Consider the following 25,644-nt stretch of genomic DNA (forward strand, 5'->3'; position numbering starts at 1 on the left):
CCTAACACCTAACTGTAAAGGAAGAGCTCCACCCATCCCGTCAACGATACATACGAAGATCTGACATTTAGGAATGAAAGATAAGATTAAAACAAAACCATCTGTCTCCAGTCAACCACACAAGGCCATTCAGACAGAAACAAAAACAGGGTGTAAAGGATTGTCAGATGCCAGGCTTTTTAGTAGCCGCAAGTCTGCCAACAACTGTCCATGCAGAACGCAGACATGGTTTTCAATAAGAAATGGTCCATGGCACTTCCCATCTGAACTGTCCAGCTGCACATTACCAATACTAAAATAACCTTAACAATTTCATAACACAAAATTATATGTCTAGCCATCAAAGTTTTGTAATGTGCTGCAAACCATACCAGTAAAATCCCCTATCATTTGAACTAGTCTTGTTGCTAACTGTACACGTGTGGACAAAAACAGAAAAGTGTGATTTGAAGCAAAACATGTGCTTGCAAGTATTCATAAGCTGTCAAGAGATGCAAGAGATGTGGCATTCACAGAGAAACATCAACCTGTGCTTGAGAGGTCTTGGTCGGACGACATAACTACCTATTTCAAAGTTTCCTGGAACAGCAGTTGACATGAAAATATCTGCATAAATTTTGTATTTTGTTCACAAGTTGAATACATCTCTAATTCAAATCTCACATGCATGCATTATATTAACTTATTTCATCTGCATGTTATGCAAGCACAGGTGTACAGAGTTCCCATCTGGCAAGCATAATTAGGCAAGGTTGTAATTATGCTTCGTTCCAGCAAGTGATTAAATAAGCTTTCATTTCAGGGCCCAGGGAACAGATCTGATGCATATTCTCTCAAAAGAAGCATTTCGTATCTTCACTTCAGCCTTGATCAGTGGAACTGCTAAATTTCCCTTGACACGTCGACAAAGACCTGCCACAAACACACAAACACTTCAGGAATCATTTGTTTGCTTTGTCTTGCTGTAATCCCGCGTTAAATCCCTTATTGAACGTTGCTGCAACAATGCCATGAGAGGACAGTGTATATCTTGGAGTATCTTCAACCACAAAGCACTTCACAGGTGGGTAATCCATCCTTGTTGTTTTAAAGGGCATGATTTTTGGATTAATGTCTTTCTTTGTGTCACCTATTCAAAGAAGTCCCACTGTTTCATCGTCACAGTCTAGAGATCGAACCCCATGTTGGTGATAATTTTAATTAACTTTCAGCCAAACAACACACTTGAACGCCGCAAGAGTTCCAAACAACTTCCTTTTACTGCTTTTGGCTAATATCCTGAACACAACAGGAGAAGCCGTGATGAAACAACTAAACGTCCAGCGTGGCTAATCCCGTATGTCCGAAATCGTATAAAAGAGCGCGATGCAATCTCAGTGTCAGTACAGCAAAGCAAGCGCTTGAGGAAGCAATTCATCCGCCAACGCAGCACCAACTGAACTTCTCGGAAGATCTTTACCATGAGGCAGTCGGTCATGTCCATCATCTTCGCTGCAGCACTGTTGTTTGAGTGCTACGCCTTGACGGTGGCGATACCCATGATCAAGACCGAAGATAGCTCGTTGGAGGAGGATACTTTTGGCTCCCTACTGAGCAAGGAGGCGGCAGAAAACAGCCTTGGCGGCACAGATCCGGCCGTTGTGAGCAACGGGCCCAAGGTGATCGTCCTTGCCGATGCGAGCCTGTGGAAGGACCTGCGGGCGCTGTACAAGGGACTGTCCCTCCACAAGCAGAGAGCTGGTGAGAACGGCCTGATCCTGGACCGCAGAGACGTGGGCCCGGACCAGAGCGTCGCCATCATCAGAAGAGACACCATGAGGTGCATGGTGGGACGGGTGTATCGGCCATGCTGGGAAGTCTAGAACATTTTGTTCCCTCCACCGAGGCCTTCCCCATCACATTTGTCTAAAAGACCATCCGCTGACCAGATGACTCCACCACATCCTATCCTGCCTCATGATGAGTTGTAACATAGTCCATCAATGTATGTATCTATATCTGAATTAATGCAGACCTGCAAATAAAAGTCATTGAATTGTATCTTATGTCTTGTGCTGATTTTGGTATCTGTCTGTCTTACTAAATGTTAAAAGATAAGTCTAGTTTCATCCGATAGGGATTAGAATTGCACTTTAAGATATGTTCATCTGTAATGGTGGCATGCTTCACAAACTCTATTCTCAATCTTCTTTTTTAAATTTATATATAGGTATTATGAGGGAACATTCACGCCAATAGTCAGTTTCCCCTGTATACATTCATCAGTATATATAATTTAGCTAAATTCTCCTTTAAAACACAAAGAAATATAGTCCTCAATGGTTTCTGATTAAATGTTTTTATCATGATTGATTATCCAAATGATGTATTTAGCACTGGATAGAGAACCTGCCTTTTAATTTTAACCAAAGCTGGGACAGACGTGGAAACAAAACTAAAATTATCCCCAAAGCACCACTGCATAAAATCACTGAGAAATCACAGAGGTCTGAAATAACCCATAATTTTGTATTCCCACCATCTTTTACATTCATTGTTCTGTTATTCTGGTGACAGTATTTTCTTTTCTTCTTTTAAGGAGAAACTACACACAAGACTCACATTACTCACGCTACTAATTTATCACTAAGTGTAGTGTTGGTAGAAAAATGGTTTGGAAAGAAAGAGAGCGAGACAGAGTGAATTATTACCATTATTTACTATCCCTCATTTTTTAAATCCAACTGTAGTCATTTACTTTCAGAAACATGCCTCTGCATGTGTATGGCTAAATGTCAACATTAATTATTTCTTCACAAAGTAATTTCTTGAGTTGACAGTGATTGCTCAGTGCCCTTTTATCTGCAATTATTTAGTGGATAACTAATATTTGAAGTTTTTTCTGTGCATTACGGTGGAGGAGTGCATGCATGCAAAGTGACTGTCTATCATGTGCAGCGTAAAAAGAAAGCCATTTCTGGATGAAAGGAAGACATGAACACAGAACATTGTCCTCAGTATGTTTCAACCACAGTGGGTTTCAATCAAAGAGGATGTTCAACATGCATTACCTAGTTTCCATTGTATTTTCTGAAAAGGACCTTCTCTGAAGGGTGAAAACCTTTACAGGTGGAGGGTCTGGAGGTTGGAGAGACTGAAGGGTCAGTGAAGGAGAGAAGGTGAAAAACTATGCTGGTTAAAGGCAGTGATTTAAACAAATCTATTCTGCCGAAATGGCAATGAAAAACTGTTGCACGAACGGTTTACGCCCACAAAGGCGTTGATTGGCTTGATTGTTTGTCCGAGCGAGAACAATCCGTTAACTAGAGGAACACCAGATTCTCTGAATTGCTCAAGACAAAATCTGAAAAGTGGCCGGGACACGATTCAGGAGTCTGGAACCAGGCTAGTATTTTAAAGCAATATCAGAGCAATGTTGTCCTATTATGTTATCTAACATATTCTCTGTAATAGGAGCAGTATCAGTTTTGTGTAGGTTTAGTTTTGTGAAGGTTTGGTGTATGTTGAGTGGGTATAATGGAGGTTTAGTTTTGCTCCTCAGGCCTAATCCAGCAAAAACATCTGTGATGGGAGGAGTCCACTTGATAACCCCAATGACACGCCCACTTTCACTCAGCTCCCCTTTCTCTGAAAAATCAAAGACAGAATTCCACGTCAGCACTCGTTTAATAGCATGAGAATTTGTTACATCATATCCTGTGTACAGGTAAATGATTACTACTGTATGTGTAATGATGAACACTGTATGTGCAATGATGGTTGGTTCCAGTGTGACGGAAAACGTTTTGCCTGACGACCAAAGCAATTGAGAAAGCATGTCCAATGGTACAACCGTCCACCCATAACCCATGAGAATTAAGGTCTGTGTTTTAATTATTTCAAAGCATTAGGCCGGATGATTTCCTGATCTCTGCAGTATGAGTCTCAGCACCTGAGTGCCGCCTGTCGCACATCTGCCTTCAACTAGCAGAGGCACAACTTAATTGAGAATGGCCTTTATGGTTTAAAAATCAATCGAGATTGGAATTAACCTTCCTGATGTTCTATAATCATTAATTAGATGCCATGAGTTGTCCAAATGGGCTCGTTATATCTGCTGTGGCATGATGTGCACACCCAGCTAGGCACAGCTGTTAATGAAGGTCTGCAGATTAAAATGGAGATTCGTTCTCGGATCTGTGACCGGAGTAGCTTATCAGCAATGATGGTTTAAGAAACTGCTCATGTTATTATTTAATTTGTGGATCTTTGGACTGACATGTGTGTTAGATGTTTGAATAACAGGCTTTAAAATTTAGAAATGTTACTTATGTAATTGCATTTGCAACTACACCAAAGTGTTTGGTGGAGCGGCTACTCTGCCACCTCTACAAACAGAATGAATCATAAATAATTAATGCTGTAGTGTAATTACAGAAAGGGGTCCGTGTGTGTATGTGTGCGTGCATGTGCATGTGCATGTGTGTGCACTCATTCATATGTGTTGTCATGTGTGTGTGTGTGTGTGTGTGTGGGGGGGGGGGGTGTGTTTGTGTGTGCGTGTGTGTGTGTGGTCTCGTTGTGATTTGAGGATACTTACAGCTCTTTTCCTGATGGTAATCACTGGTTATAAAATCCGATCTGGTGCCTTACAGCCAGCAGAAAGGTTCTGTTGCTCGATTGCTGCCGGTCTGTCAAAGCCGTTCAGCCAACAATCGCAGAACTTGGGTGAAATGAGCATTCCTCACAAAATACAGAGCGAACAGAGCAATGAGTCAGCAGAAAGGAGGAAAGGAGGATATTTTTCTGGGAATGTCTGTGCACCTTTCCGGTATTTGAGAGGCAGCATCTGGATGGAAAAAAAAAAAAATAATTGAAGACTTCGGTTCCAAAATTACATATTCACCATTTGAAAAAAGTGACACCTACTCTGGAAAAATAACTGATTTAAGGATAATACTATTTAAGTCTTTGTTTGACAAAATAAAACCACTTTTACAAAGTAAATCCTCTAGTTTTTAGAGATATTCAAAGATTAATTTCAGGCAATTGTTTTCCCCAAAATGGATGTACATATTTTGGAAATCTTCAGCTGTCTTCAGTAAAGCGTATGATTTAAGATATTGTGGTTAAGGATACAGGCTTTCCCAACACTGATGTGGGTCTCTGAGGAAGGTAATTAATGAGTCACCATAATGTCAGGGAGGTAAAGTCATATCTCTGTTAAAGATTCACTGATGTCGTTTTGTCCAATGTGTGTGAACACTACTTGCATGGATGAAGCCTGTGCACCACAAACAATTTGCCATAATGGTGGTGCTTTTACTTTAATTGCAAAAGACTTGCTATTTTAAAATAATGGCAAATTACCAAGACAGCCTTTTGACATTTACATACCGTAAGAATACGCACTACTGATAAGCATTTTATGGGAAGGTGTTTTTTTATAGATAAGTTTAGCCAGGGAGTCACATCTGGAAGCTGTTGAACAAGAGACTGTACAAGTTGCTCTCAGCAGCTGGTTATATATATATATTTTAAATTACCTTGGATGTTATCGGTCTAACAAATATCTAGTTAAAATCTGAAATGTTTGTCTTGAGTTTTTTATATGATTGATTAGCATACTTTACTAACCCCTAACTCTAAAATGAATTACAAATTAATTTGGCTGACTCCAAGCGACCCATGTTTAACCGTTGAAGGACCTCAAGAATAAAACACTCTTAAATTGAATTAATAGTGGGCAAAGTTGGACAAAAGCAGAATATCCATTTGTATTCACAAGTATTGCGGTAACATCCCCCTCTCCTACTTTGCACCATCTTGTTCCTGCATTGAAAAAACCTGTTTCCCTGCCTTCTGCCCAATGCATGCTGGGATAGGCTCTCACACACCTGTGACCCTGAATAGGAATAAGCAGAGAGAGAGAGAATAAATGAGAACTCTTTTATGAAAACACAAAATGGGTTTCCTATAGCTGACGTATGAGAGACAACACTGTCATACTCAGCAGTGGCAGCTTTGAAAAAAAAAAAAATCCTGACTACATTTTGGCCAGTTGCAATCTCATAACTTGAATGGATAGAACGGTCATTCCCATTCAAATCAACGTTCCTGGATGTTCGAAGCGGCGGCCATTTTGATGTAAACCGTTGGGCTAGCTTCTGTATACATCGCTTTATACAGCAAGTCGCTGAGGTGGGAGGTTTTACAGCAAGAACCAAAAGAGCTTCTCTGTCTCCTTGCTGCCATGCTAATGTTAACTAGATGAGCTAGAGGGAGAAGTACAGTCTTTGATAATGCTACGTTAGCCTCATTGCTAACGTTAGCTTTCAGTTGAGTTTTGACAGTTTGCTAACAGATTAAGCAAGTGTGACAGACTTTACAGCCTTAATGCCCAGACTTAAGACCAAGACCAAGTGGAAGGACCGTTCTATTCATTCAAGTTCTGTGTTTGAAATGCTATGATTTAACTTGCCAGAGAACTTGTAAAATGGCTCTGTTGACTTTTCCCTGATCACACTAGCTTCTATCTGTCCTGGGCAACGTTGGATGATGTGTTTACGCGACAGAAGACGTCACTTGTTGGCAGAAAAATGGCAGATGAGGAGTTACTGTGGCCGGGTGTCAGGTTTCTCCTATTAATGTATAACACATTTTCACGATAAGTGATGTTGCGTAATGTGCTCGATTCACAAGGACACATTCCAGACATTGTGATTGGTTCGCTGGCTCTATGTGAAAGCGTATTACGGAAGACTCTCGGAACGCTTGTGTGCTTGGTGCAGGAAACGTACCGCTTTTGTTCATACTAGCCTCGCAAAGGAAGATTCCCAGGAATTTCACTCGGTCTTGAGGAGGGAAATTGCCGGATCAACTTTTCCAGAAAATCGACTCTGGCTCCTGTCACACAAGACCCCGGCACGAAAAAGATTTCTGGTTTAATCTGCATGTGTGAAAGGGTCTGCTATCTCTCTCATTCTGGACATACTTTTCACTGATGCTGATTCATTCACTGATTCATAGTCGAAGACAAACCAGTGGATAAATATTTATGTTTATACAGCGAGAATATGTTCGATGTTCTTTTAAATGTAACCCAAAGGCAATCCAGTCGCAGATCTGTGTTTTATTTCTCATTTGTTACCTTTAAATCACCACAGAAAAAAACCCCAAAACAGCCTAGTACCACAAGCATTTCAGACGTGTGCAGTTCAACAAGGACCGTTGAAAATCCTACAGTCTCTTAGCAACATCAGCACATGCAGCTTCTGCCAAGCATAAAAAAAATCTATCTCTTGTTTATTTACCTTGCACTTCTGTTATGTGAATATACTAGGAACATAGTAACATTTTATTCCACCTTTTGGTTATCCTGGTATTACCTTCTGTTTCATTGCTTGTAATGTTGCTGATGTAGGAATTTAAGCTCATTTGACTGTTGCACTGATTTTAAGTTGTTCTGGATAATAGTATCAACTAAAAGCCTAAAAACGTGAATGGAAACTTGACATTCAGCCTCGAACAGTTACATAACGATGGCAAAAGCCTTGTTCAAGGCCGTTACTTATTGGTGATTTCCCATTAAGATTTGCATTAGGCTTCATAATAAACGCTCGGCCCACTACTGCTACAGTTAATCGAGGGATTAAAAGGCACTTTGTATCCTCTGCAGGGAGGCATTGTAAGGCTTGCTTGCTTTGCCTGTCGTTTCTTCCGGAAGAATAGCGCTATTAATAGCCGAGGAACAGCAGGGGAAAGGTTAGCTATCCAATGAAATTGTCTTAACGACTTCATTATCAAGGGGTGTCAAGCACCGGCACAGCTCTGCTGTCTACTTGGTGCTATATGCTGTCGAGTCCCTTTGCCCCTGAACAATCCCATTCTGTACGATAAGGCTCTTAGAAACCTCTGGATAGTTGAACTCAGTGAAAAGGGGATTGGTTGGTGTGATGCGATACTTCTGGACCAGGGATTTAAACAGAATTAGAATCAGAATAATTTAATGGCAGAATACAATACATGTACAGAAACTTGACTCTGGGACAATGCAGAGATTGATGTATTGTCAATTTACAATTTCACAGTACAAACTGACACAAGGATTAAAGGACATCAATCACAGTGCAAGGTACAGAGTCGGTACCTGATTCAAAGAAGTTTATGTAATTTGTCCTGTAATGGATGCAAGAAAATCATAATTATTGTAAAAATAGAGGCAATTTGAGAAATGTAGAAAATTCACATCTATGCCACGACACTATAATATTCAGTATCACAAGGGACTGGCACAAGCACTGACAAATTAACAGGCGATCAATCATAAGGTGGCACCATAAACCACTCAACCCAAGTGTTGAGTTGATGAAACCCAGAACATTTTCCATGGCTTGCCATAACAGCAACCTGAATGCAAAATGAATGTTGTCGACTGTCTCTCTGGCTGATTCATGATGCCATTAATCTCACTAACACTTGTTTTGAAACCTGAACAGCTGCAACATTGTTTTTGTGAACAGGTTCGCTTTAAAAGTCACAAGGAAACGACATTTCAATGGTGTCTTGCTTTGGTAATTTGACATATTTCCAGTTGAAACAGGATGTCGGGTGGGATATAATGTGGGACTGGTCAAAAGTTCAAAATGTTTTGACATAATTTTGAGCTGTCCCAAATTTTGGATTCTTCAAAATGAATAAATTCCAGCTATGGTGTCTTAGGGAAAGGAAACTGGGGTGAACACCAAAAAATGTACTGCTGTATCATGTTCCCAATTATCATGTTCCCTCACTATCATGTTGATCACTTTGAAAGTTGTGAAGACGGTTTTGGGAGAGGCGGAGGTCCATCTGTGACCGTATTATTGGTTGAAATGTTTATGTACGTACGTCATGAAGTAACCACTAAAAACAGGAGGCAAAAGTTAAAAGTAATGGAATTTTCATATGCATTTATTGTTAAATAGGTGTACATTAATAAGGAGAATTAGGTAACAAGGTGAAGTCATTTTTCACTTCACTATGACTTTAATAGGAAGTTTGAAGGTTTTTAGAAGCCTATCCTCCTGATCAGTAATATGCCTCCTCTTTGGACATTCAAACTGTTTTCATGCCGGAGTGTTTTTTTTTCGTAGCTGAGAAATTGACATCAGCATCCTTCCAACATTTACTAGCGATGCTGATTCAAGTTAAGCTAAATCACCATTGCCCATCATTGCGTCAGCTATGGAAGTATAGTATATTCCACAAGCATTGCAGGAGGCTGGTGCAAATGTATCACCCAAGTGAAGGGAAGGGATCAATAGGATATAGGCTTCTAAATATCCTGAATCTTATGTATAAATGGAAAATAAACTGATATAATGAATCCAAATTGTTCACACATGAACAATTTGCAGATAGAAAAATGTGGTTTTGTTTAAGATCTTAGCATTTATACACAGCTACCTTTGAAGTGCATCTTTTGAAGAATATTATTTGTGAATAACTGGTTGTAGAAAAAGCTGTTACAAGAATGAATGATAAACAGTACGAGCAAAACTGTACATTTGATTGTAGTTGCTGCTACATAATCACTGGAAGCCAAACAGACAAATTGAATCATTAAGACGTCTTGCCAGATATGCAGCACCTTTCAAATTTTGATTGCTTCCTGTTGTGCACTCTGATGTACAAAGCAGAGCTCGTCGTATTTTTGCCATCATAGAGGACAGAAGGATTTGGGTTCAACTTGTCAACATTTTGTATAGAGCCAGGCTTTTCAAGCTGTGGCAGCGAGGGCCGGGAATTGTCTGAAATGCTTGAAACAGCTGACAAAGTGAAAAGAGGTGAACACATGAAGTCTAATTATAGCAGGGAAGGAGTCTTGTTTGTTTAACAGTGCTCGTTTTGCACAGTTTACAACAAATGGTTTTCACCCTCAATGGGGTACCTTGGAAAAAAAACAAAAAAACTAAACAAAACAAACAAAAAAAACAGAACATCTGGAAACCATTTTTGGCAAAGTGATTATTCTGTCTGGGCAAATCCCAGATAAAAATCAGTGCATTGTTTAACCAAATTCCAACTACAGTATTTTTTACATCATATGTATCTTTCTCGCAAGTGAAATTGATTAATGTTGTCTGCCAAATCTCATACTGAATTATGGACTTTACCTTGTCAAAAACTCTTATGGAATAACTTCCAGTGGGTAATATTTTAATCCAGTTAAGAAGTGAATCTTGATCACTTTAATTAAAAACAGGATGAGTTTTATTAACTTGAAATGGATGAGGAAAAAACAAGGGGATTTCTGGATGACAATGTCACCCTTTAAACTAGGACTCCTACTGGTTTGCTTAGAATGAACCTTAAAAAAAAAATCGTTTTTTGAGTTCCTATGTGATGTTTCTAACCACATACTGCAATGAGATGGTTGACCTACAGGCAGAAAAACAAGCTCAGGGCTTGTTTCCATGGTGATGTGTATACAAAGTTCAGCTATTAATCTTTACGACAGATTATCATGCTGATGATTAAAAAAAAAAGGCAAATAGATTCCAGTAACTTCTGTCATATTACAATCACATTTCATCCCTGCTTCTTTGTTTTTCATATACTCAAATACTCAATACTTGTCCATGCTTTCTTTGATCTGAACTCCATTCCATTTTGTGGGGTGCTTAAATTATATTCAGAATTTCAGTTGGATATTATTAACCAAATTGTCTCAAAATGGTTTGTTAGCCACATCAGCAAGTCTCTCATAAAACACATAAAACACATAAATCACATAAATTGCTGTTAGATAAGATATAATAGTATAGCAGAATTACTGATAGCTCAAGATCCAAAGTCCTGTAAGGAAATTCATCTAAAATTGAATAAGCAGCACAGAATTGGTTTGCCTTTTTAGGTGAATGCAATTACATTAATTTCAAGCTTAATCCATATTCCATTCAGTCAATTTAGAAACTCTGAATAAAGCTGGCAGCGATGTTCTATACTTAAACATGAAATTTGTTTATTTCTATTTGCTACTGATCATGTTCATTTGACTGAAGCTATATCAGATGAGATGAATGCACTATCACCAGGAATCTTCTGCAGGGCAAGCTTTATTGTGGCCTTTGATGCCTTTGTAATGCATTTGTGATTCAGCTGAGCAGCCCACAGTGTATTTTTATCTACAAATGTATGGAGTGGTTAAACATCCGTGATGCTCAGAGGCATCCAACTCTTTCAAATTCAGTGTCATTGTAACAATCCCCACTTTGTTGCTTCAATCCCACAATTTTGTCTGTTTTTTCCCCCTCCGGGTTGGGATTATGATTTCTTTCAGATTTCTGTGACTAATTAAGCACACCATGAAGCTTATTTACTGAAGATTTTGTATGATTGCTTAATTGGGACTTAATCTTGACAAAGATATTTAACCCCAGACAAATTCAGTGGATTGCAGTGGAAAACTCATGCCACATTAGTGTTTTCCTCTGCCGTACTTTATTGATCCCTGAGGGGGAAATATACTTCCTTCCCTCAGAGGAGGGCAAGAGCAGCTCAGTCGCAGCACAGCGCCCCCTGGAGTTGGAAGCGGTTCAGTGATTTTACCCAAGGACAGCTGTGCAGGAGGCACTTCAGGTCAGGAGGAATTGTCTCACAGATCCTCTGGTTGCAGGACGGCCTCTCTAATCACTTGGTACACCCTGGTAACTCAAATTTGCAGTCGTAGTTTGCACACTGACTGGCTGGCACAGCAGTATTGTAGTTAAGTAGAACATTTGCAAGATACCAGATAATAATTGATAATAATGCCTAGTACACAGATTAATATACCCAGCAGAGTGAGGAATGTAGATTTGGTCAAGTGTTTGGCTCAGTATCAAGTTATTAACAGGTAAAGTAACTTAACCATAACCACCATAACCATAATCCTGTTGCCACCATGTTAATATTAGGCCATTTATTCATTATTTTGATGATTATTATCACTTCTCATTCACTTTCTTCATTTATATCCCTGTTACATCATATCATATTACCTATTATATTGTAATATATATTTTATGTATAATATCATTTTAGAATATACAATATAGATAATATACAATCTAGATTAATAAATGACTATACTATTTTGGAAGTAATAATGGCTTCAATAATATTCCACAGTGAGTTGAACTTTTATTTATTTATTTAATCATGCACATCTTATTTTGGACTGAAACTCTCCAAATGTTTATACTGGCAGTATCCGCTCTGCCATCTTGTGCCACAAACATTGTTTTTCATCCTTAGAAGTATTGCATTATGTGCAATGACAGTGACTGGCTCTTTGTGAATGAAACCTGATATGTAAATCTAATAGTTTGGTTCATCTCAGTTCTTTGCTCCCATAATATGATTAGGCCTAATAGTGTGGTCAACCGGTTACATGGCATCTGGCGCCACAGGGCTCTCCGATGTCCTGCGCTAATTGAATTCCTCTCAGTCAGTTTAAATAATCAGTGTAACAGCTCAACATGTTGTAGCTTGACTAGCTGTTAGTCACCAGAGACTGAGGGCATCAGATGAATGTCGTGAGCGAACTTGCAATTCTGACAGTTTTAGAGAATTACAGAATAGGCCCATTGATGCTGTTGGATCAAATAGCTGTGTGTTCACAAAGTCAACTACATTTTAAGATTGATATTCATGCAAATTTATGAAATTTTATTGGGGCTATGGTATGCCAAGTAAAGCTTTCAGTTAAAACCATGAAAATCACCAAAATTCTCTGTAATTCAACTGTATCTATCATGCGATCTCAAGCTGTTAAACCAGCAAACCCTATGTTTCTTTTCCATCCTTCTTTATTGAGCTCCCTCGTTTATTGAGGGGTGGCACAACATCACAAATCCCTCCTTATTGGCTGCTTGTCCCGGCCAAAAAGTGAACACATCAGATCAAACCATGAGGCTGAAGTGCATTGCCTAAATATCCCAAAGACATCAGAGAAATTACATACTAGAAGCTATAGCTTGTGCCAGTGAACTGAAGACCTTTCCAGGCCTCCTGAAGCCCTTTGCCCAGAGAGAGAGAGAGAGAGGAGAGATAACTCACAAGAGAAAGCTAACTCTTGGCAAGTTAGTTGGCAAGTTAGTTTCTTCTCTCTTGGCTTTGTTGCTGACTGTGTTGATTTTCCACAGTGTTTTGCTGTGTATACTTTGAGCAGGGCTTCCCAGAAATGAGAGAGAAGCGGACCAGCAGGAGAGCGGAAATGCCTCACACACTATGTTGAAAACACGCATGGCTTGTTTCATGTGCTTTTGAATTTCGATTAAAAGGCCGGGTATCGTCTGTGTTCTCGAAAGTTCACAAAGTTCATGATGAAACAAGTGGGAATACTGTGTGAATGCATTTGAACGCATGTGGCACATCAGAATCAAATGGAGACTGTTATAAAGAAGTAGCTCATCAGTACAGGTTATCAATACATGTCAATTGCTGTCATTTTCCTGGGAAGCCAAGCCAGGTCTCTCTCTCTCTCTCTCGCTCTCTCTCTCTCTCTCAAGGTAGCTGTGATGTATATTTGCTTGTATATGATAGAAAACTCTCTGGTAAGGGAATTCAATCAGCCTCTCCTCCACTTCAGCATCTCTCACGTGTTACAGAGTGCCGTTTGCTTTCAGGAGCCTGTCAGTGTGTGTGAGCGACACATAAGGAACAGCTGCATTTTATGGGTAATCGCTTTGATCTGAACTGCCGCTGTGCTCGTGCGCTCCGTCGATCTCGGGCTGATGGAAAAAAAAAAACACCGATTATGAGGAGGTTGTTAGATATCTTCTTGCAATCTCCCTCAAAGGCCCACATCTATCAAAACATTTTCGATTTACTGGACACACGTGTAGATTTTCCTTGAAACTATTTATTGATTCATTGCATCTGATTGAGCCTTACTATTCTCTTGTCAAATATTTCTATCCGTTATTCAATTTTTCAGCGTCTTTGCCACTTTCCCGTGGCAGTGATGAGACTCTATGAATCGTGGTTACATAAGCTTCTATTCACAGACACACACACACACACACACACACACACACACACACACACACACAATTCACACTATTCCATCCTGACCACCAGGGTCTGTTGGTGAAATGACCTGTGGAGACAGAGCCCTCGTCTCCTCAGACAGACTGTTCCAGCAGAACTGCCGTCCGCGGCCTCCACAGCTGACTCCATCATTCAGTCCCAGGTGCCCTTGTCTGGCTCCATAGGACTGGGTGACATCATCGTCACCCCCCTCCCGCCCCCACCTTCCCCTTTCCTCCTCCCCTGCTGACTCTAATGGAGGCCCGGAGCTGGTGAAGGGGCCTTGTGAATAATTTAGGAGCTCTGGTGCACTTTATAACCTGGCCTGCAAGGCTAGCCGGGACATTCACCCTAAGTGCATTAGTATAATAGTCGGGGAGGAAACTAGCCTTTATTGACTAATATAATCAATAACTGCGCTTCTGTTCGCAGAGTCCCTGGAGGTGCTGTGTGTGTGTGGGATGATGGACTAACTACGAGAGAACGCTCGTGTGAGTGACAAAAAATAAAAATAAATAAAATAATAATTATGCTGCGAGAGAAACTGGTTTGTCCCCATTCTTTGCAAAACAATGCGCAGATGTTGTCGGGAAACAAACAGCTGATGAATAATTGGAGTAATTTTGTTCATTCATGTCACTCATGCTGAGTGAGGAGCCATCTGTGATGATCCAAAACATGATATCCCCAAGGCAAGAGGATGAAACTCCATCCAGACAGCGCAAAAATGTGTCTGTGGCGACCAATTTTCATAAAGAGGGCTGTGTAATCAAGAAAATTCAGTGTAATTTTTGAGAGAGGAGGAGTGATGTGACAAATGGGAAAATTATCCAAGGCTTTATCTTCTCGAGTAAATTGACGGCCCTCTTGAAAATATTCATTTAGAGGAGGAGCCCATACCTTCGTGAGGTGAAAGCTGAAGAAAAAAATGAGCCCATTCTAATTTACCAAAGTGCTTACTCAGCAGGGTACGTGGAAAACCCTTTTGCAAGCCCCCTGGTAGAAATCAACAACACGAAAAAAAGAGCACTCTCACAATTAGGCTGCTTCTGGTTAACATGTCGTGGGAAAGATTCAGCAACAGGAGATCCGTCAATTCAAACAGGTTTGGTAGCATAACAGGTAGCATTATTATGCATTATTTGGGTCAGCTGAAAGTGTCCGGGTGAGTTGTGATGATGCTCAGGTTCAACAGTGTGTTGAAGAATTCAGGTTGGTGGAGAGGTGTGTGTAGGGAGCAGCAGTGGTGCCAAGATGCAGTGGCCTTCTCCGTTAATCCCCCGTCGCATGCAGTCAACAAAGGAGATGGCCAAGTGACCCCAGAGGTAGATTTACAATGTGTCAGCAGGACAGCAGTGCCCTCCCCCCCCTCCTCCTCCTCCCTCCTCCCTCCTCCTTCTCCCTCTTATACCCCGAGGATATATCACAGCACAGAAGCAGTATTTGCCAGGCAGCCTGACTCACCAAACAGGTCAAATTACAACACAGACACCACTGCATATCATAAAAGACCAGTCACGTAGGATATTTGCATTGCTTTTAACTTTTAATTATTTCCTTTTGTAAAGCACCTTGTTTCGAAAACTGCTATATAAATAAAGTCTTACTTAGTAAATTGTTATGTTTTCTTGCTACTTTATAGTTATGTGGAAAATGAATAAATTCAACACATGCTAAAAGATCTTATGCTAAGGTTTTTTTGTTTTGTTTTGTTTTTTCCTGCACTTAAGTATGAGATCGTAAGAATGTCAGTGTGCAGGGGTGATTTTTTTTAAAGCATTTTATTATGTAATTTTACTCTGGGAATCTAGAACAAAATTTGAGCAAGCCTTTGAAATACAGCGTTACGTGATGGCTCATAAACCCACTTATAGTAGCCTACTTGTGTCTGTACAATGTACTTATGTGCTCATGTGTTTTGACATCACACACTGATTTAATTGCCCTGCATCAGTTTGCTATACAAGGCCTCCTATCATCGTACAAGGCAGCGGTTCCAGGAACAATGTAGCAACAAAGAACATGGCATTTAAACTCTAAGCAGCGCACTAAGTACATGATTCATGGGCAGTCTTGCTCTCATTATTTCTCATATCGTAAAAAATCAAAACAAAAACACACGTACGGTTCCCCTAGGTATAACAGCATGATTTAACTTCTGATAGTTATGGTGCATAACAACATTAAGTTAATAGCCATTTAGTCATTATTATTATGGCACATAATGATGTTAACCTACAATACAGGGAACCGTTTCAAATCAAGAAAGCACAAATTATTGGTGATTCAATGCCTTGCAAAGCACACATCAACACATACCTGGCCATAGTAAGCGGCGTTGCTGCTGCCAGATCAGTAGATCTCAAATCCAAACTGGAATCTCAAGAGCAGCTAGTCAAAAGCAAGAGAGGACACGTAGCCTAAAATCGTTATCATACATGTAGGAACAAACAGAGGTGTGACCAAGACAACTTTGCTATCAACTTCCAAGTTCATGTCATTAAAGTCCCAAGTCTAAATGTAGAACACTAAGTCAAGTAAGAGCAAATCAAGAGTCCAGTATCAATTTAGATTGAATTGAATATTTAGGACTTTTCAATGTAATATTGATTTAATAGGATACAAACCTGGTGCATCATGAGTTTGATTTCTATAATCTTTCAATCTAAGTAATTTACACATACACAAGATCTTTTGTCAAGACTTTAAAAACCTTTTCAAGTCATCAAGTACAAGTCCCAATAACCCAAGTCTAGTCTCAAATATTCTCTTCATGCATCAAGTCAAGTCTCAAGCAGTTAGTGTTAGTTAGTTAGTGCTACAAAATATATTGTTGTTGTTATCAATATTAGGTGATAGAGGTTCAGTTTATGAAATCTTGCTTAAGATGCTTTTACAATGTACTATAATGGGAAGAAGATATGAACGACAGCACTCCTGCTGCTCCTGTCTGCAGTGATTCAGCAAATGTTTTCAGTATAACCTGGATTGTTTGAGGAGAAGATGACTTCCTGCTTGCCACTCAAACCTTTCATGGAGAAGTTAGGTGGTCTGGAGAAAATCCCGCTAAGTGAATTGGAACGAACCGAGGAGCAGTGCCTATTCACACCTGGCTGAAACACTCCACTGTTCAGGCCACAATAGGAGCCTTTCTTTCCCTCATGTGACATTGAGCGTCAAAGGTCAGTAAAGTTCAGGAAGCACATGATTTTTATTTGAAAGTCTATAAATTGTGAAAATGAATGCCCCTGTGTTTATTTGTGCTTCACTCCATTCTCAAGCCCAGAGGCCTCCTTCTACTTGCCAGCTGCCGACCTATTAGCACCCCACAGAAACCCTAACGCTGCCGCCGTGGCCCGGCTGTTTGTTTGACTTTGTCATTATTGAATTGAGACACGCAGACTTAGTGGATGGGAGGTGAGAACGGGCATTGACTCATTTTGAAGGGTGCACTTGTTAAATCTCTGGCCATCTTGGATGATGTTTAGACTGAGGAGGAGTTCCAAACTCTTGACTCTGGTCTTGGACAATCCACTTTTGGGTGAGTTCTGTATCGCTGAAATACTATGAGGTCTGAAGCCAAGCTTTGCATTCTTTCTGGACCTCAGTGCTGACTCGTGAATTCACTTAATGGGGAGAACTTGAATAAACATAGAAAAGGACAGACGCATTTGTGCTTTGGGGCAACTGAAATGTGTCTGAGTAAGGTTTGGCCTATAAACATCTTTAATCTGTTAAATGTCATTCGGGATCTTCTATAATGTGAACTGTACAGGTCAGCAAGTCAGTATGATATTATTCAACACTATTTTGATTTATATATTCTCACAAGTAGGGTACTGGCAAATGTGGTCTTTCAATAAACAATGGCTAAACATCTTGAGCTATATTGCCACTACGCTTGATTTTCCACCATAACAAATGTCACACAACTGAAACTTTGTCAAAGAGTAAAAAAGGCCAAATAGTGTTCCAGGCAGCTGCAAGTGTATGGTTTGGAGCTCCACACAGGAGGAATCTGTCTTGTAAACCGATATGGCTGCCCAGTCATGACCTCAGCCTCCAAGCATGAATTCTCAGTATGATCTGTGGGTTTAAAAGCCTCGCTTTCCAGGGTAACTGAGACTAATTATCATGTGTCTCTGTGGAAAACAACAGAGGGTATGGAGCTGGAAGGATGAAGCAATATGCTCTTAAAAGGTACCCAGCACACCTTCTGTCTACATGTCATCTCTGTCAGGAAGCAGATGGATCCGCACCGCTTAGTCACGACACCAAATCTCAGGTCAGTCTTTCTGCATACAAATTTATTCTACAGTGCTTCTGAAACTCCCAGAGCATGGTTTGGCTGTGTTTCTACATCAAAAGACATACGCAACTGCTGCCATGTGCAAAAAGCAGGGCTGATCTTTATATGCAAAATTTACTTCTCATATTTCACTGTATGAACTGTGCGCATGAACTACAATAAACCCAAATTCCCAATGTGCCAAATGTTTTTTACCCCCCTCTTTCGATTTTTCTGATCTCAGCTTATACAGCAACAGATGTAGTCAAGCTGTTATCCAGCAGGCTTTTGTGAGTGATGGCCTATGATACTGATGATGAATGCAGCGACTAACATCATAGAGATGGCAGGTGGTCCTGTAGAGCCGAGCTCTCTGGGCATCCCCTCGGGGGGGCTTGGTGCACAAGGTTCCCCCAGGCCCTCAGCTGTGGATGGGTTAAAGTGATAACAGCTCCCACTCTGCTTTGTCCATTAGCCTTAAATACTTGCGGCTTGATGTGATCAATTGTAATTGAGGTTGTGCTGCATCGTGGCTTATGAGTAGCCTTAGCATCTGCTGCTTACGTGAGATATGCATGTGCCTCATGAGTATTGTATTGTCAAGACCAATACTGTATCCCCTTGAACAGAGCCAGAGTTATGACTACACAGATGTAGCATGGCTCAACTAAAAAGAACAAAAAACATTCTAATCTGAAATGTAAGATTCTCAGCGGTACGGCTGTTTGGAAATCAGAAAACTCACTGAACATGTTGATACTAGAACGAGTGATTACGCAAAAATATTTTGAAATCCTTCAGTTCATTCAGTCAAATGGGTTTTAAAGTGTGTATATGAACATTGAATCCATCATGCCACTTGAGTCACTAAAACCTGGAGGAGTCTGTGCAGATTGCATAACTAAAACCATCTTGTACAGTCACTGAGACTAGAAGTTCCAGAGCCAGTGTCACAACATTGAGTTCACTTTAAAATGTTGCCACATTGTGACAACTGGATTTTTAAGTTTACTGGGTCAAGCTAAACATGGTACAACACATGCTTTTTATTCTGTGGAACAATGTTTTTCCAGAATTTTCTTGGATCAATAAGTTCAAGAAAGCCTCTGGAATCCAACACCCACAGCCAAATGGGTTGGCTGCCTTTCCCCATCTGAAGAGGCCAGATGATTTGACCCATGACCTGAATGTCTTTGCAGATGCTAAAACTGACCAGTATTGACAAGCACATGATTGGGCACACAGGCAGCAGCCAGCAGCCAACTTCAAGTGTGCAGTCTTATAGCAACCTCTAGTGGTTTAAAAGAACCAGCAAAATTCAGGTTGAAGGCAACTTTATTAACAGTTAAAATCATGACATGTATTGCTGTATACATTTGACACATTCAATGCCACATACAAGTTACAGATAAGGCATTCATTAAAAGTCACATAAAAAAAAAAATGCCAAGAGTCTCAACCTGCTGGGATTTTGATCCATCCAAGTCCCATAAAAATATAAAAGTCAAATAAAAGTAAAGTCAACATAAGTTACATCTGTACAATCAGCACATGGTGCTAAAAATCAGGAATCTCACTGGGTGAGTTGCATTGCAAGATCCTTGAGCAGTGATGACTTGAGCTGTGAAATTGTGGCAATCCTCATCTGCTTAGAAGTGGAGTATTTGCTTTTGACGGCCTGGAAGACAAAAATAGTTTCAGAAAATATTCTGATGTTCCTTGGTTCTACTAGTTTAAGAGCTTGCTTTAATACAGTTTGTCTTTCCCTATGTAGCTAGAGTGTATGCTAACCAACTACAATTAAATATGCCAGCTGCACCAATAACTCCACTGGAACTTTAAGATAAGTAACACTTCTGTGAGGACAAATATGGAGATAAGGTTAAATGAATACATGCTATGAGACAGCACCATGTCTGTATGGAGACTGGCTGTGGGACTTCCCAAAAGTAGACAGACATGGTGCAGTCTCAAAGCATGCATTAGTGAGGACCAATATATGGAGATAAGGTTTAAAACAATAAGTTCAATGCTTATTGTATACATAATGCAGGTTTAAAGTTGTAAACTTACCACATGCTTGGTCTGCCCCTCATTGACCTTTACAACGTTCTTGGCGATGTGCCTCATCACAGGAACCAGGCTCTCTGCTGTGTAGTCCATGTAGTGCTGCAGTGTCGCATTCTGAGAAGAGAACAGATGAGTCACATTGGAGTTAACCAGGTGGAAATACATAGTGGTATGAGGGGTGCAAGTAGAGGCAACATTAGCTGAAAACCAAGGCGGGACATTGAAAGAAAAATGGCTGATAAACATCTTTTGAAGTCCTGCTCCAAAAGAGACTTGTGAAGTGCCAGGGCATTGATGTTTGGAATCAAGCCACTATGGACAACAGAACAAATTTCCTGCCTGGCTAACAGCACTGTAAATGGTAGCACCGACTTACCCATTCGCCAGCGTCCAACACCTTGAGTGTAAGGGCCAAAGCGGCACTTGCCACCTGGGAGGGTGGGAAGTGGACCATCTCATAATCCACCATGGTGAGCTCCAAAAAGTACTTAGCCAGGGTGTGTTGCTCAGCAGTTACCTGAGGGGGACACAAGTCATTTTTCCTTTTTAAAAACAGGCTGTGTGGCTGTAAGTTTAATGAGACAACAAACATGGCTGCAACTTTCCAAAAGACAGCTCTAAAAATTGTTGAATCCATTTTCCCCTACTAGACTAGGTATAGATGCAAAGACAAACCTCGTAAACCTTTGAGGCCCTTCTGAGGAACTGGAGGGGGAGAGGGCGGCCCAAGCCGAAGTTGAGCACCTTTAGGATTTTTGTCTCCATGTCTCTAATTTGGGCTGTGGTGTAAGCCCTGTCAGTCACATAGGCAAAGTCTGAAATCTCTGGCGGGTACATCTCCTCATACTTGGAGGCAATGAACATGGCGGTCACACCGACTAGCTGCAGCTGCTTCTTTGGAACTGGTTGGTCCTGTTGGAGATGGAAGCAAATGCAAGTTTCAGCAACTGGGAATTCCTCATGCCAATAGAGGGCCAGGGCAAAGCTTATGCTAATGTGCCAGGATCATTTTACCATCTTACAAATAAGGCAGTACGCAATACCATATGAAGGATAGAGCAGACTTTAACTACTTTATACCAGACAGAAGTTGTTTTATACAGAGATGATACGAATTGGTTGTGAACAGGCCAAGCTTTGATGCAGCCAATTACCTGAAGGAAGCGATCGATGATGGCCACCGTCATGTACATGGTTTCTTGAAGGAGACTGTACTTCATGTTCACTTGCACTAGCCAGTCAATGAGAATAGCCCGCATGTTACCAGTCACCTCCCGTCCCTGCAGATATTGACTTCTGACACCCTGATCGACCTTAGGGAGACAAGGAGGAGCAACAGTGTTAGACCGAATGCCTAACGTACAGCATATTCCTGACCAGACTAGTTTAACATAGAAACATAAAATCCATTTGAGTAATTAAGGTTGGCCTGCCTCAAGCTGCCGCAGGTACTTGTAGATATCTTTCACATATTCACTGCAGAGCATGGGGTTGTCGTAGTCGTCGGCATCCACATCCTTGATGGCGGTGTGAAGTAGGACATCGGAAAACGCCTGGCAGAGGTCAGCAGGCGCACAGCCAGAGGTCTCCATTGGAGTGGGAGACATAGGCACAGGCAAAACCTGACAATGGAAAACAAATATGAGTTGGCAAAAAAACAAAATAGGTGTTCTTAAGAGCCATTTAGCAATAGGAAAATATGAGAATTAAAAACTTGATTTACCTCCACTTCAGGCTTAATATTTTCAACATTTTTGGGGTGTTTAATCGAAGGGGCTTTTTCAACTTTAGTGGTGAGTTTGGTCTCCTTCGTGGCTTCTGTCTTGGCATCCTGACAACATAGAAAAGGCAAGGTTAGTGTTAACCACAGATGTTGGATAAAACTCCGTGAGCTTTCATGTTTTAAGTTACCATCTTACCTTTTTAAGTCCCTGTTTGTAAACTGCAATATTGTTTCCGATTTCCCCCAACGCCGCTCGCGGCCTCAGTGTGGGTTTGTTGGCTGGACCTGTCTTGCCAGCAAGATCAGTTTTAGGAGCCAAGCGGTTCTGCAAACGACAAAAAAAATAAAATGCATAATGTGTATTGTAAATTTAAGGCAAGTTGTTTTTCTTTAGAATTCCTATTTTGCTTTGTAGCACGAGAACACACCCCGAAGAGACGCACGAGGCCATTTAACATTCGAGGCGTTTAAAAAGCCCAAAAATACACAAAACAAACACGAAAAATCTTCCCTACATAAATTACAGTCAAACGCCATAATAAAATGCATGCATCTCTCAGACTAAAACTACTTACTCGAGTCACACGGAGAGCCATTTCGGAAGATGTGTTTGCTTCGGCAGAAATAGAGAAACTAGTGAAGGCGATACAAAAGCTTTAGTAGCTTCTTGGTTTAAATCCTCGCACGCTCGAATCTGATTCGCTGCATTGTAAACTCCCCGGCAGCTGATTGGATTGAGCGCAACCACTTCGAATGCGTTCCCATGACGACCAGTAAGCACGTGATTGGGCTCGGCAGCTTTGCTTCGTTTTTTTCTTCACTTCCTCTTCCTGCCTTGAGGTATCAGACAGCACCAGTCATACAAATTAAACAGTTTAATTTGCAGTTTAACAACAATACAACAATACCAGTTTAGTTTACTGTCTAATCTGGCACCAGTATACATGCTTCGCTTGTATAGGCTACTGTGTGGCCGTATTTCACACGTAGGCTAATCAGAAGCAAAAAACATTCATGACAGAATTAAGAAACAGTGACAGATAAGGGATATATAAGGAATAAGGATACAAAAGGAAGACATTTGTAACAAATACAAGGTCGATAGGAAGAAGCCGTAAAGAAGAGTGCATAATTAGCAGAATCGTGAGATTAGGTCATACAAAATAAAACTCTTCACTACAAATACTTAGCCTATAGGAAACCCCCAACTGGAGAATGTGACTATGGGAAACAGACAGCAGCCTATAACATGTAATATTTGACTGTAGCCTATACAATATTCTCGTGAGAGACAAGAAATTTGACTTAATTTCGATTTTTACTTACTGTGATTTACAGCAGTTTATTCCCATTTTTACCAAAGTTTGACTAGTTGAAAGGATGTAGATCAATTTCACTTGTCTTCAGTTGGTGGCGGTAATGCTCCGCATTTGGCTGCAATCCGCCAATAATATAGAAGAAGAAGTCGACTATTTCACATACCCTGGCCTGTCTTTCTTTTGATCTAATCGTGTTTATTATCTCATGGACGTGTGCGACGAACTTTGTGTTTTTTATTACTTTAATTGCTTTTCCAAACAGCCGTTACAAAGTGCTCCACAAAACAAAAGAGATACGCTACTAGATGAATAGCCTAGAGTAGCCTAGATAAAAATGGAAACAGACAAATGAGAATAAAAATGAAATAGAAAAAGGGGCTTAAAATGAACACGATAAGGCTTTGCTATGCTGTGTGCTTTAATTAATAAGTGGTATAAATCAAAAGCTATTAGAAAAAATACCTTACCAATGCCCATGAATGTGTTTTGTTGTGTGTGTTTTGAATCAGTGTGATTTTTGTTGTAGCCTATATATCCTAGATACATGTAATAGCTGTGCAGTGTTGTGCAGATTCAAAAAAGACACCGTACTACAGTAAAGAAGCATAAACTATGTTAAAAATCTGATACAAAAAGTTAACATAATATTTAAGTGTCTTCTATTATGTTTCCATGCTTACTGTCTTGTCTCAAATGGTCATAATGAAGAGAAACCTAAGGTATCATTAACTTTCAATCAATCACATTTAAAAAAAAACACAAAAACAAAACATTATGGATTACAAAATACTTTTTCACAGTGAGAGGCCATCTTATATAGGGAGTGGCTGCCCACAGATACCCAATCAGATTAACTACTACTGAGTACTACTCAGTCAGATAGGATAGCCTACAGGATTACTTCAAAAAAGTACAAATAACATAAATTCACATACAGCATCAACTAGTTCATCATGCATCCTATACATATATTTAGTAATAATTCATCATGCATCCTATACATATATTTAGTAATAATTCCGTAAGTAAAGTAATAATCCACAATATTTTCATAGAAAACTAATGTCCGTTTTGCTACTCCCCATCTTTTTTATTTGTTTGCAGATTAAGTTGGTAGCAGCCATACTTACAGCCTGCACAAAGGGGGCTTCTGATTAATCATTTGACTTAGATAAACATTGAGGGTGACTGGAAGCTGCCAGACAAGCCAGCAGGGCCAGTCAGAGCAGATACAATGTGGATATGCAGACTGATGAGTCGGTCTGGTATCTGCTCTCTGCTTGAGTGTAGGATGTAACATTAATCGTGTGTGACTTGGTAGGGTTTAGATGTAGTGTGTAACTTAATGTTCTGAATAGAAAGGGATATTGATGGTATTGTAATGTAATGTTGTTGATAACAAGGTGCAGGTGACAGCGACAGTAGTGTAGTGGACTATTGGGTCTGCTGAATCTGGGCAAAGAGGGGGGTGTTTCTGGGACGCTGGAATACACTGTTGAGCCTTCTTGAGGTGTTGTGGGCCTAATTCAGTGAAACATCGGTGAAGGAGGGTGCCCACTTGATAACCCCAATGTTTTGCCTACACTCACTCACCCTGAAGCTAGACTAGGTAGCTGGTGAATGTCTGTCTTATGGTGCTGTAGATTTATGACGGTGTAGCCTGATGTTTTCTATGGTACTCATTTGCATGGTCTAGTGTATCATTCTGTTATACTCTGAATTGGGCCTCCATAGGAATGCTCTTGACTAAATAATAAACCAGCTAAGACAAATCGGTCTATTTTTGTGTGTGGCAAACCTGCTGGTATGGACGATGCTTCTCCTGTATTTTGCCAGAAGGCGCACAAGCTTTCTTCAACCTATACCCAGTTCATGGAAGTGTTTACATTTGCTCTTCTAAACACCTGATTGATTTTGTGATCGATGATCCATGATTTCTGGCAAAATACTGAAAAACTGGGCCCAGATTATTACATCTTCCATCACACAAAATGTAAATGAGGGTATAATCAGAATGTCAGACTGTCAAGTGAAAAGCAATTTTGTCAATATCTCTGGCACTTTTTGTCCCAGCCAACAGAGAGAAGGTAGCTATCAGATATGGGGACTCAAGTCACATGACTTGGACTCGAGGCAGACTCAAGTCACAATTTAGATTTTGTGACTTGGAAAGGTTTCTAAAGTCTTGACAAAAGATCTTGTGTTTGTGT

At 40.3% G+C, this 25,644-nt stretch overlaps 2 protein-coding genes across 2 annotated transcripts; one reads left to right on the forward strand and one right to left on the reverse strand.

The window, feature by feature from the left end:
• The first annotated feature begins 1,460 nt into the window (after positions 1-1,460).
• pmchl (pro-melanin-concentrating hormone, like) lies at positions 1,461-1,862 on the forward strand. The gene has a single exon (XM_071534105.1). It carries the CDS (start codon positions 1,461-1,463, stop codon positions 1,860-1,862), a length of 402 nt encoding a protein of 133 aa, XP_071390206.1.
• Positions 1,863-19,639: 17,777 nt separating this feature from the next.
• Positions 19,640-22,769, reverse strand: ccnb1 (cyclin B1). Its single transcript, XM_071534081.1, has 9 exons — positions 22,691-22,769; positions 22,312-22,440; positions 22,116-22,223; positions 21,826-22,014; positions 21,547-21,705; positions 21,068-21,304; positions 20,769-20,909; positions 20,396-20,506; positions 19,640-20,000 (listed from the first exon to the last, which is right to left on the reverse strand). Exons 1-9 carry the CDS (start codon positions 22,709-22,711, stop codon positions 19,896-19,898), a joined length of 1,200 nt encoding a protein of 399 aa, XP_071390182.1. The 5' UTR covers positions 22,712-22,769; the 3' UTR covers positions 19,640-19,895.
• Between the last annotated feature and the right edge of the window lie 2,875 nt (positions 22,770-25,644).

This window comes from Centroberyx affinis, unplaced genomic scaffold (genome assembly GCF_046629955.1).
Source record: "Centroberyx affinis isolate AG114_WGS23_722 - 3 ecotype Tasmania unplaced genomic scaffold, CSIRO-AGI_Caff_v1 ptg002483l_1, whole genome shotgun sequence".
Taxonomy (NCBI): domain Eukaryota; kingdom Metazoa; phylum Chordata; class Actinopteri; order Beryciformes; family Berycidae; genus Centroberyx; species Centroberyx affinis.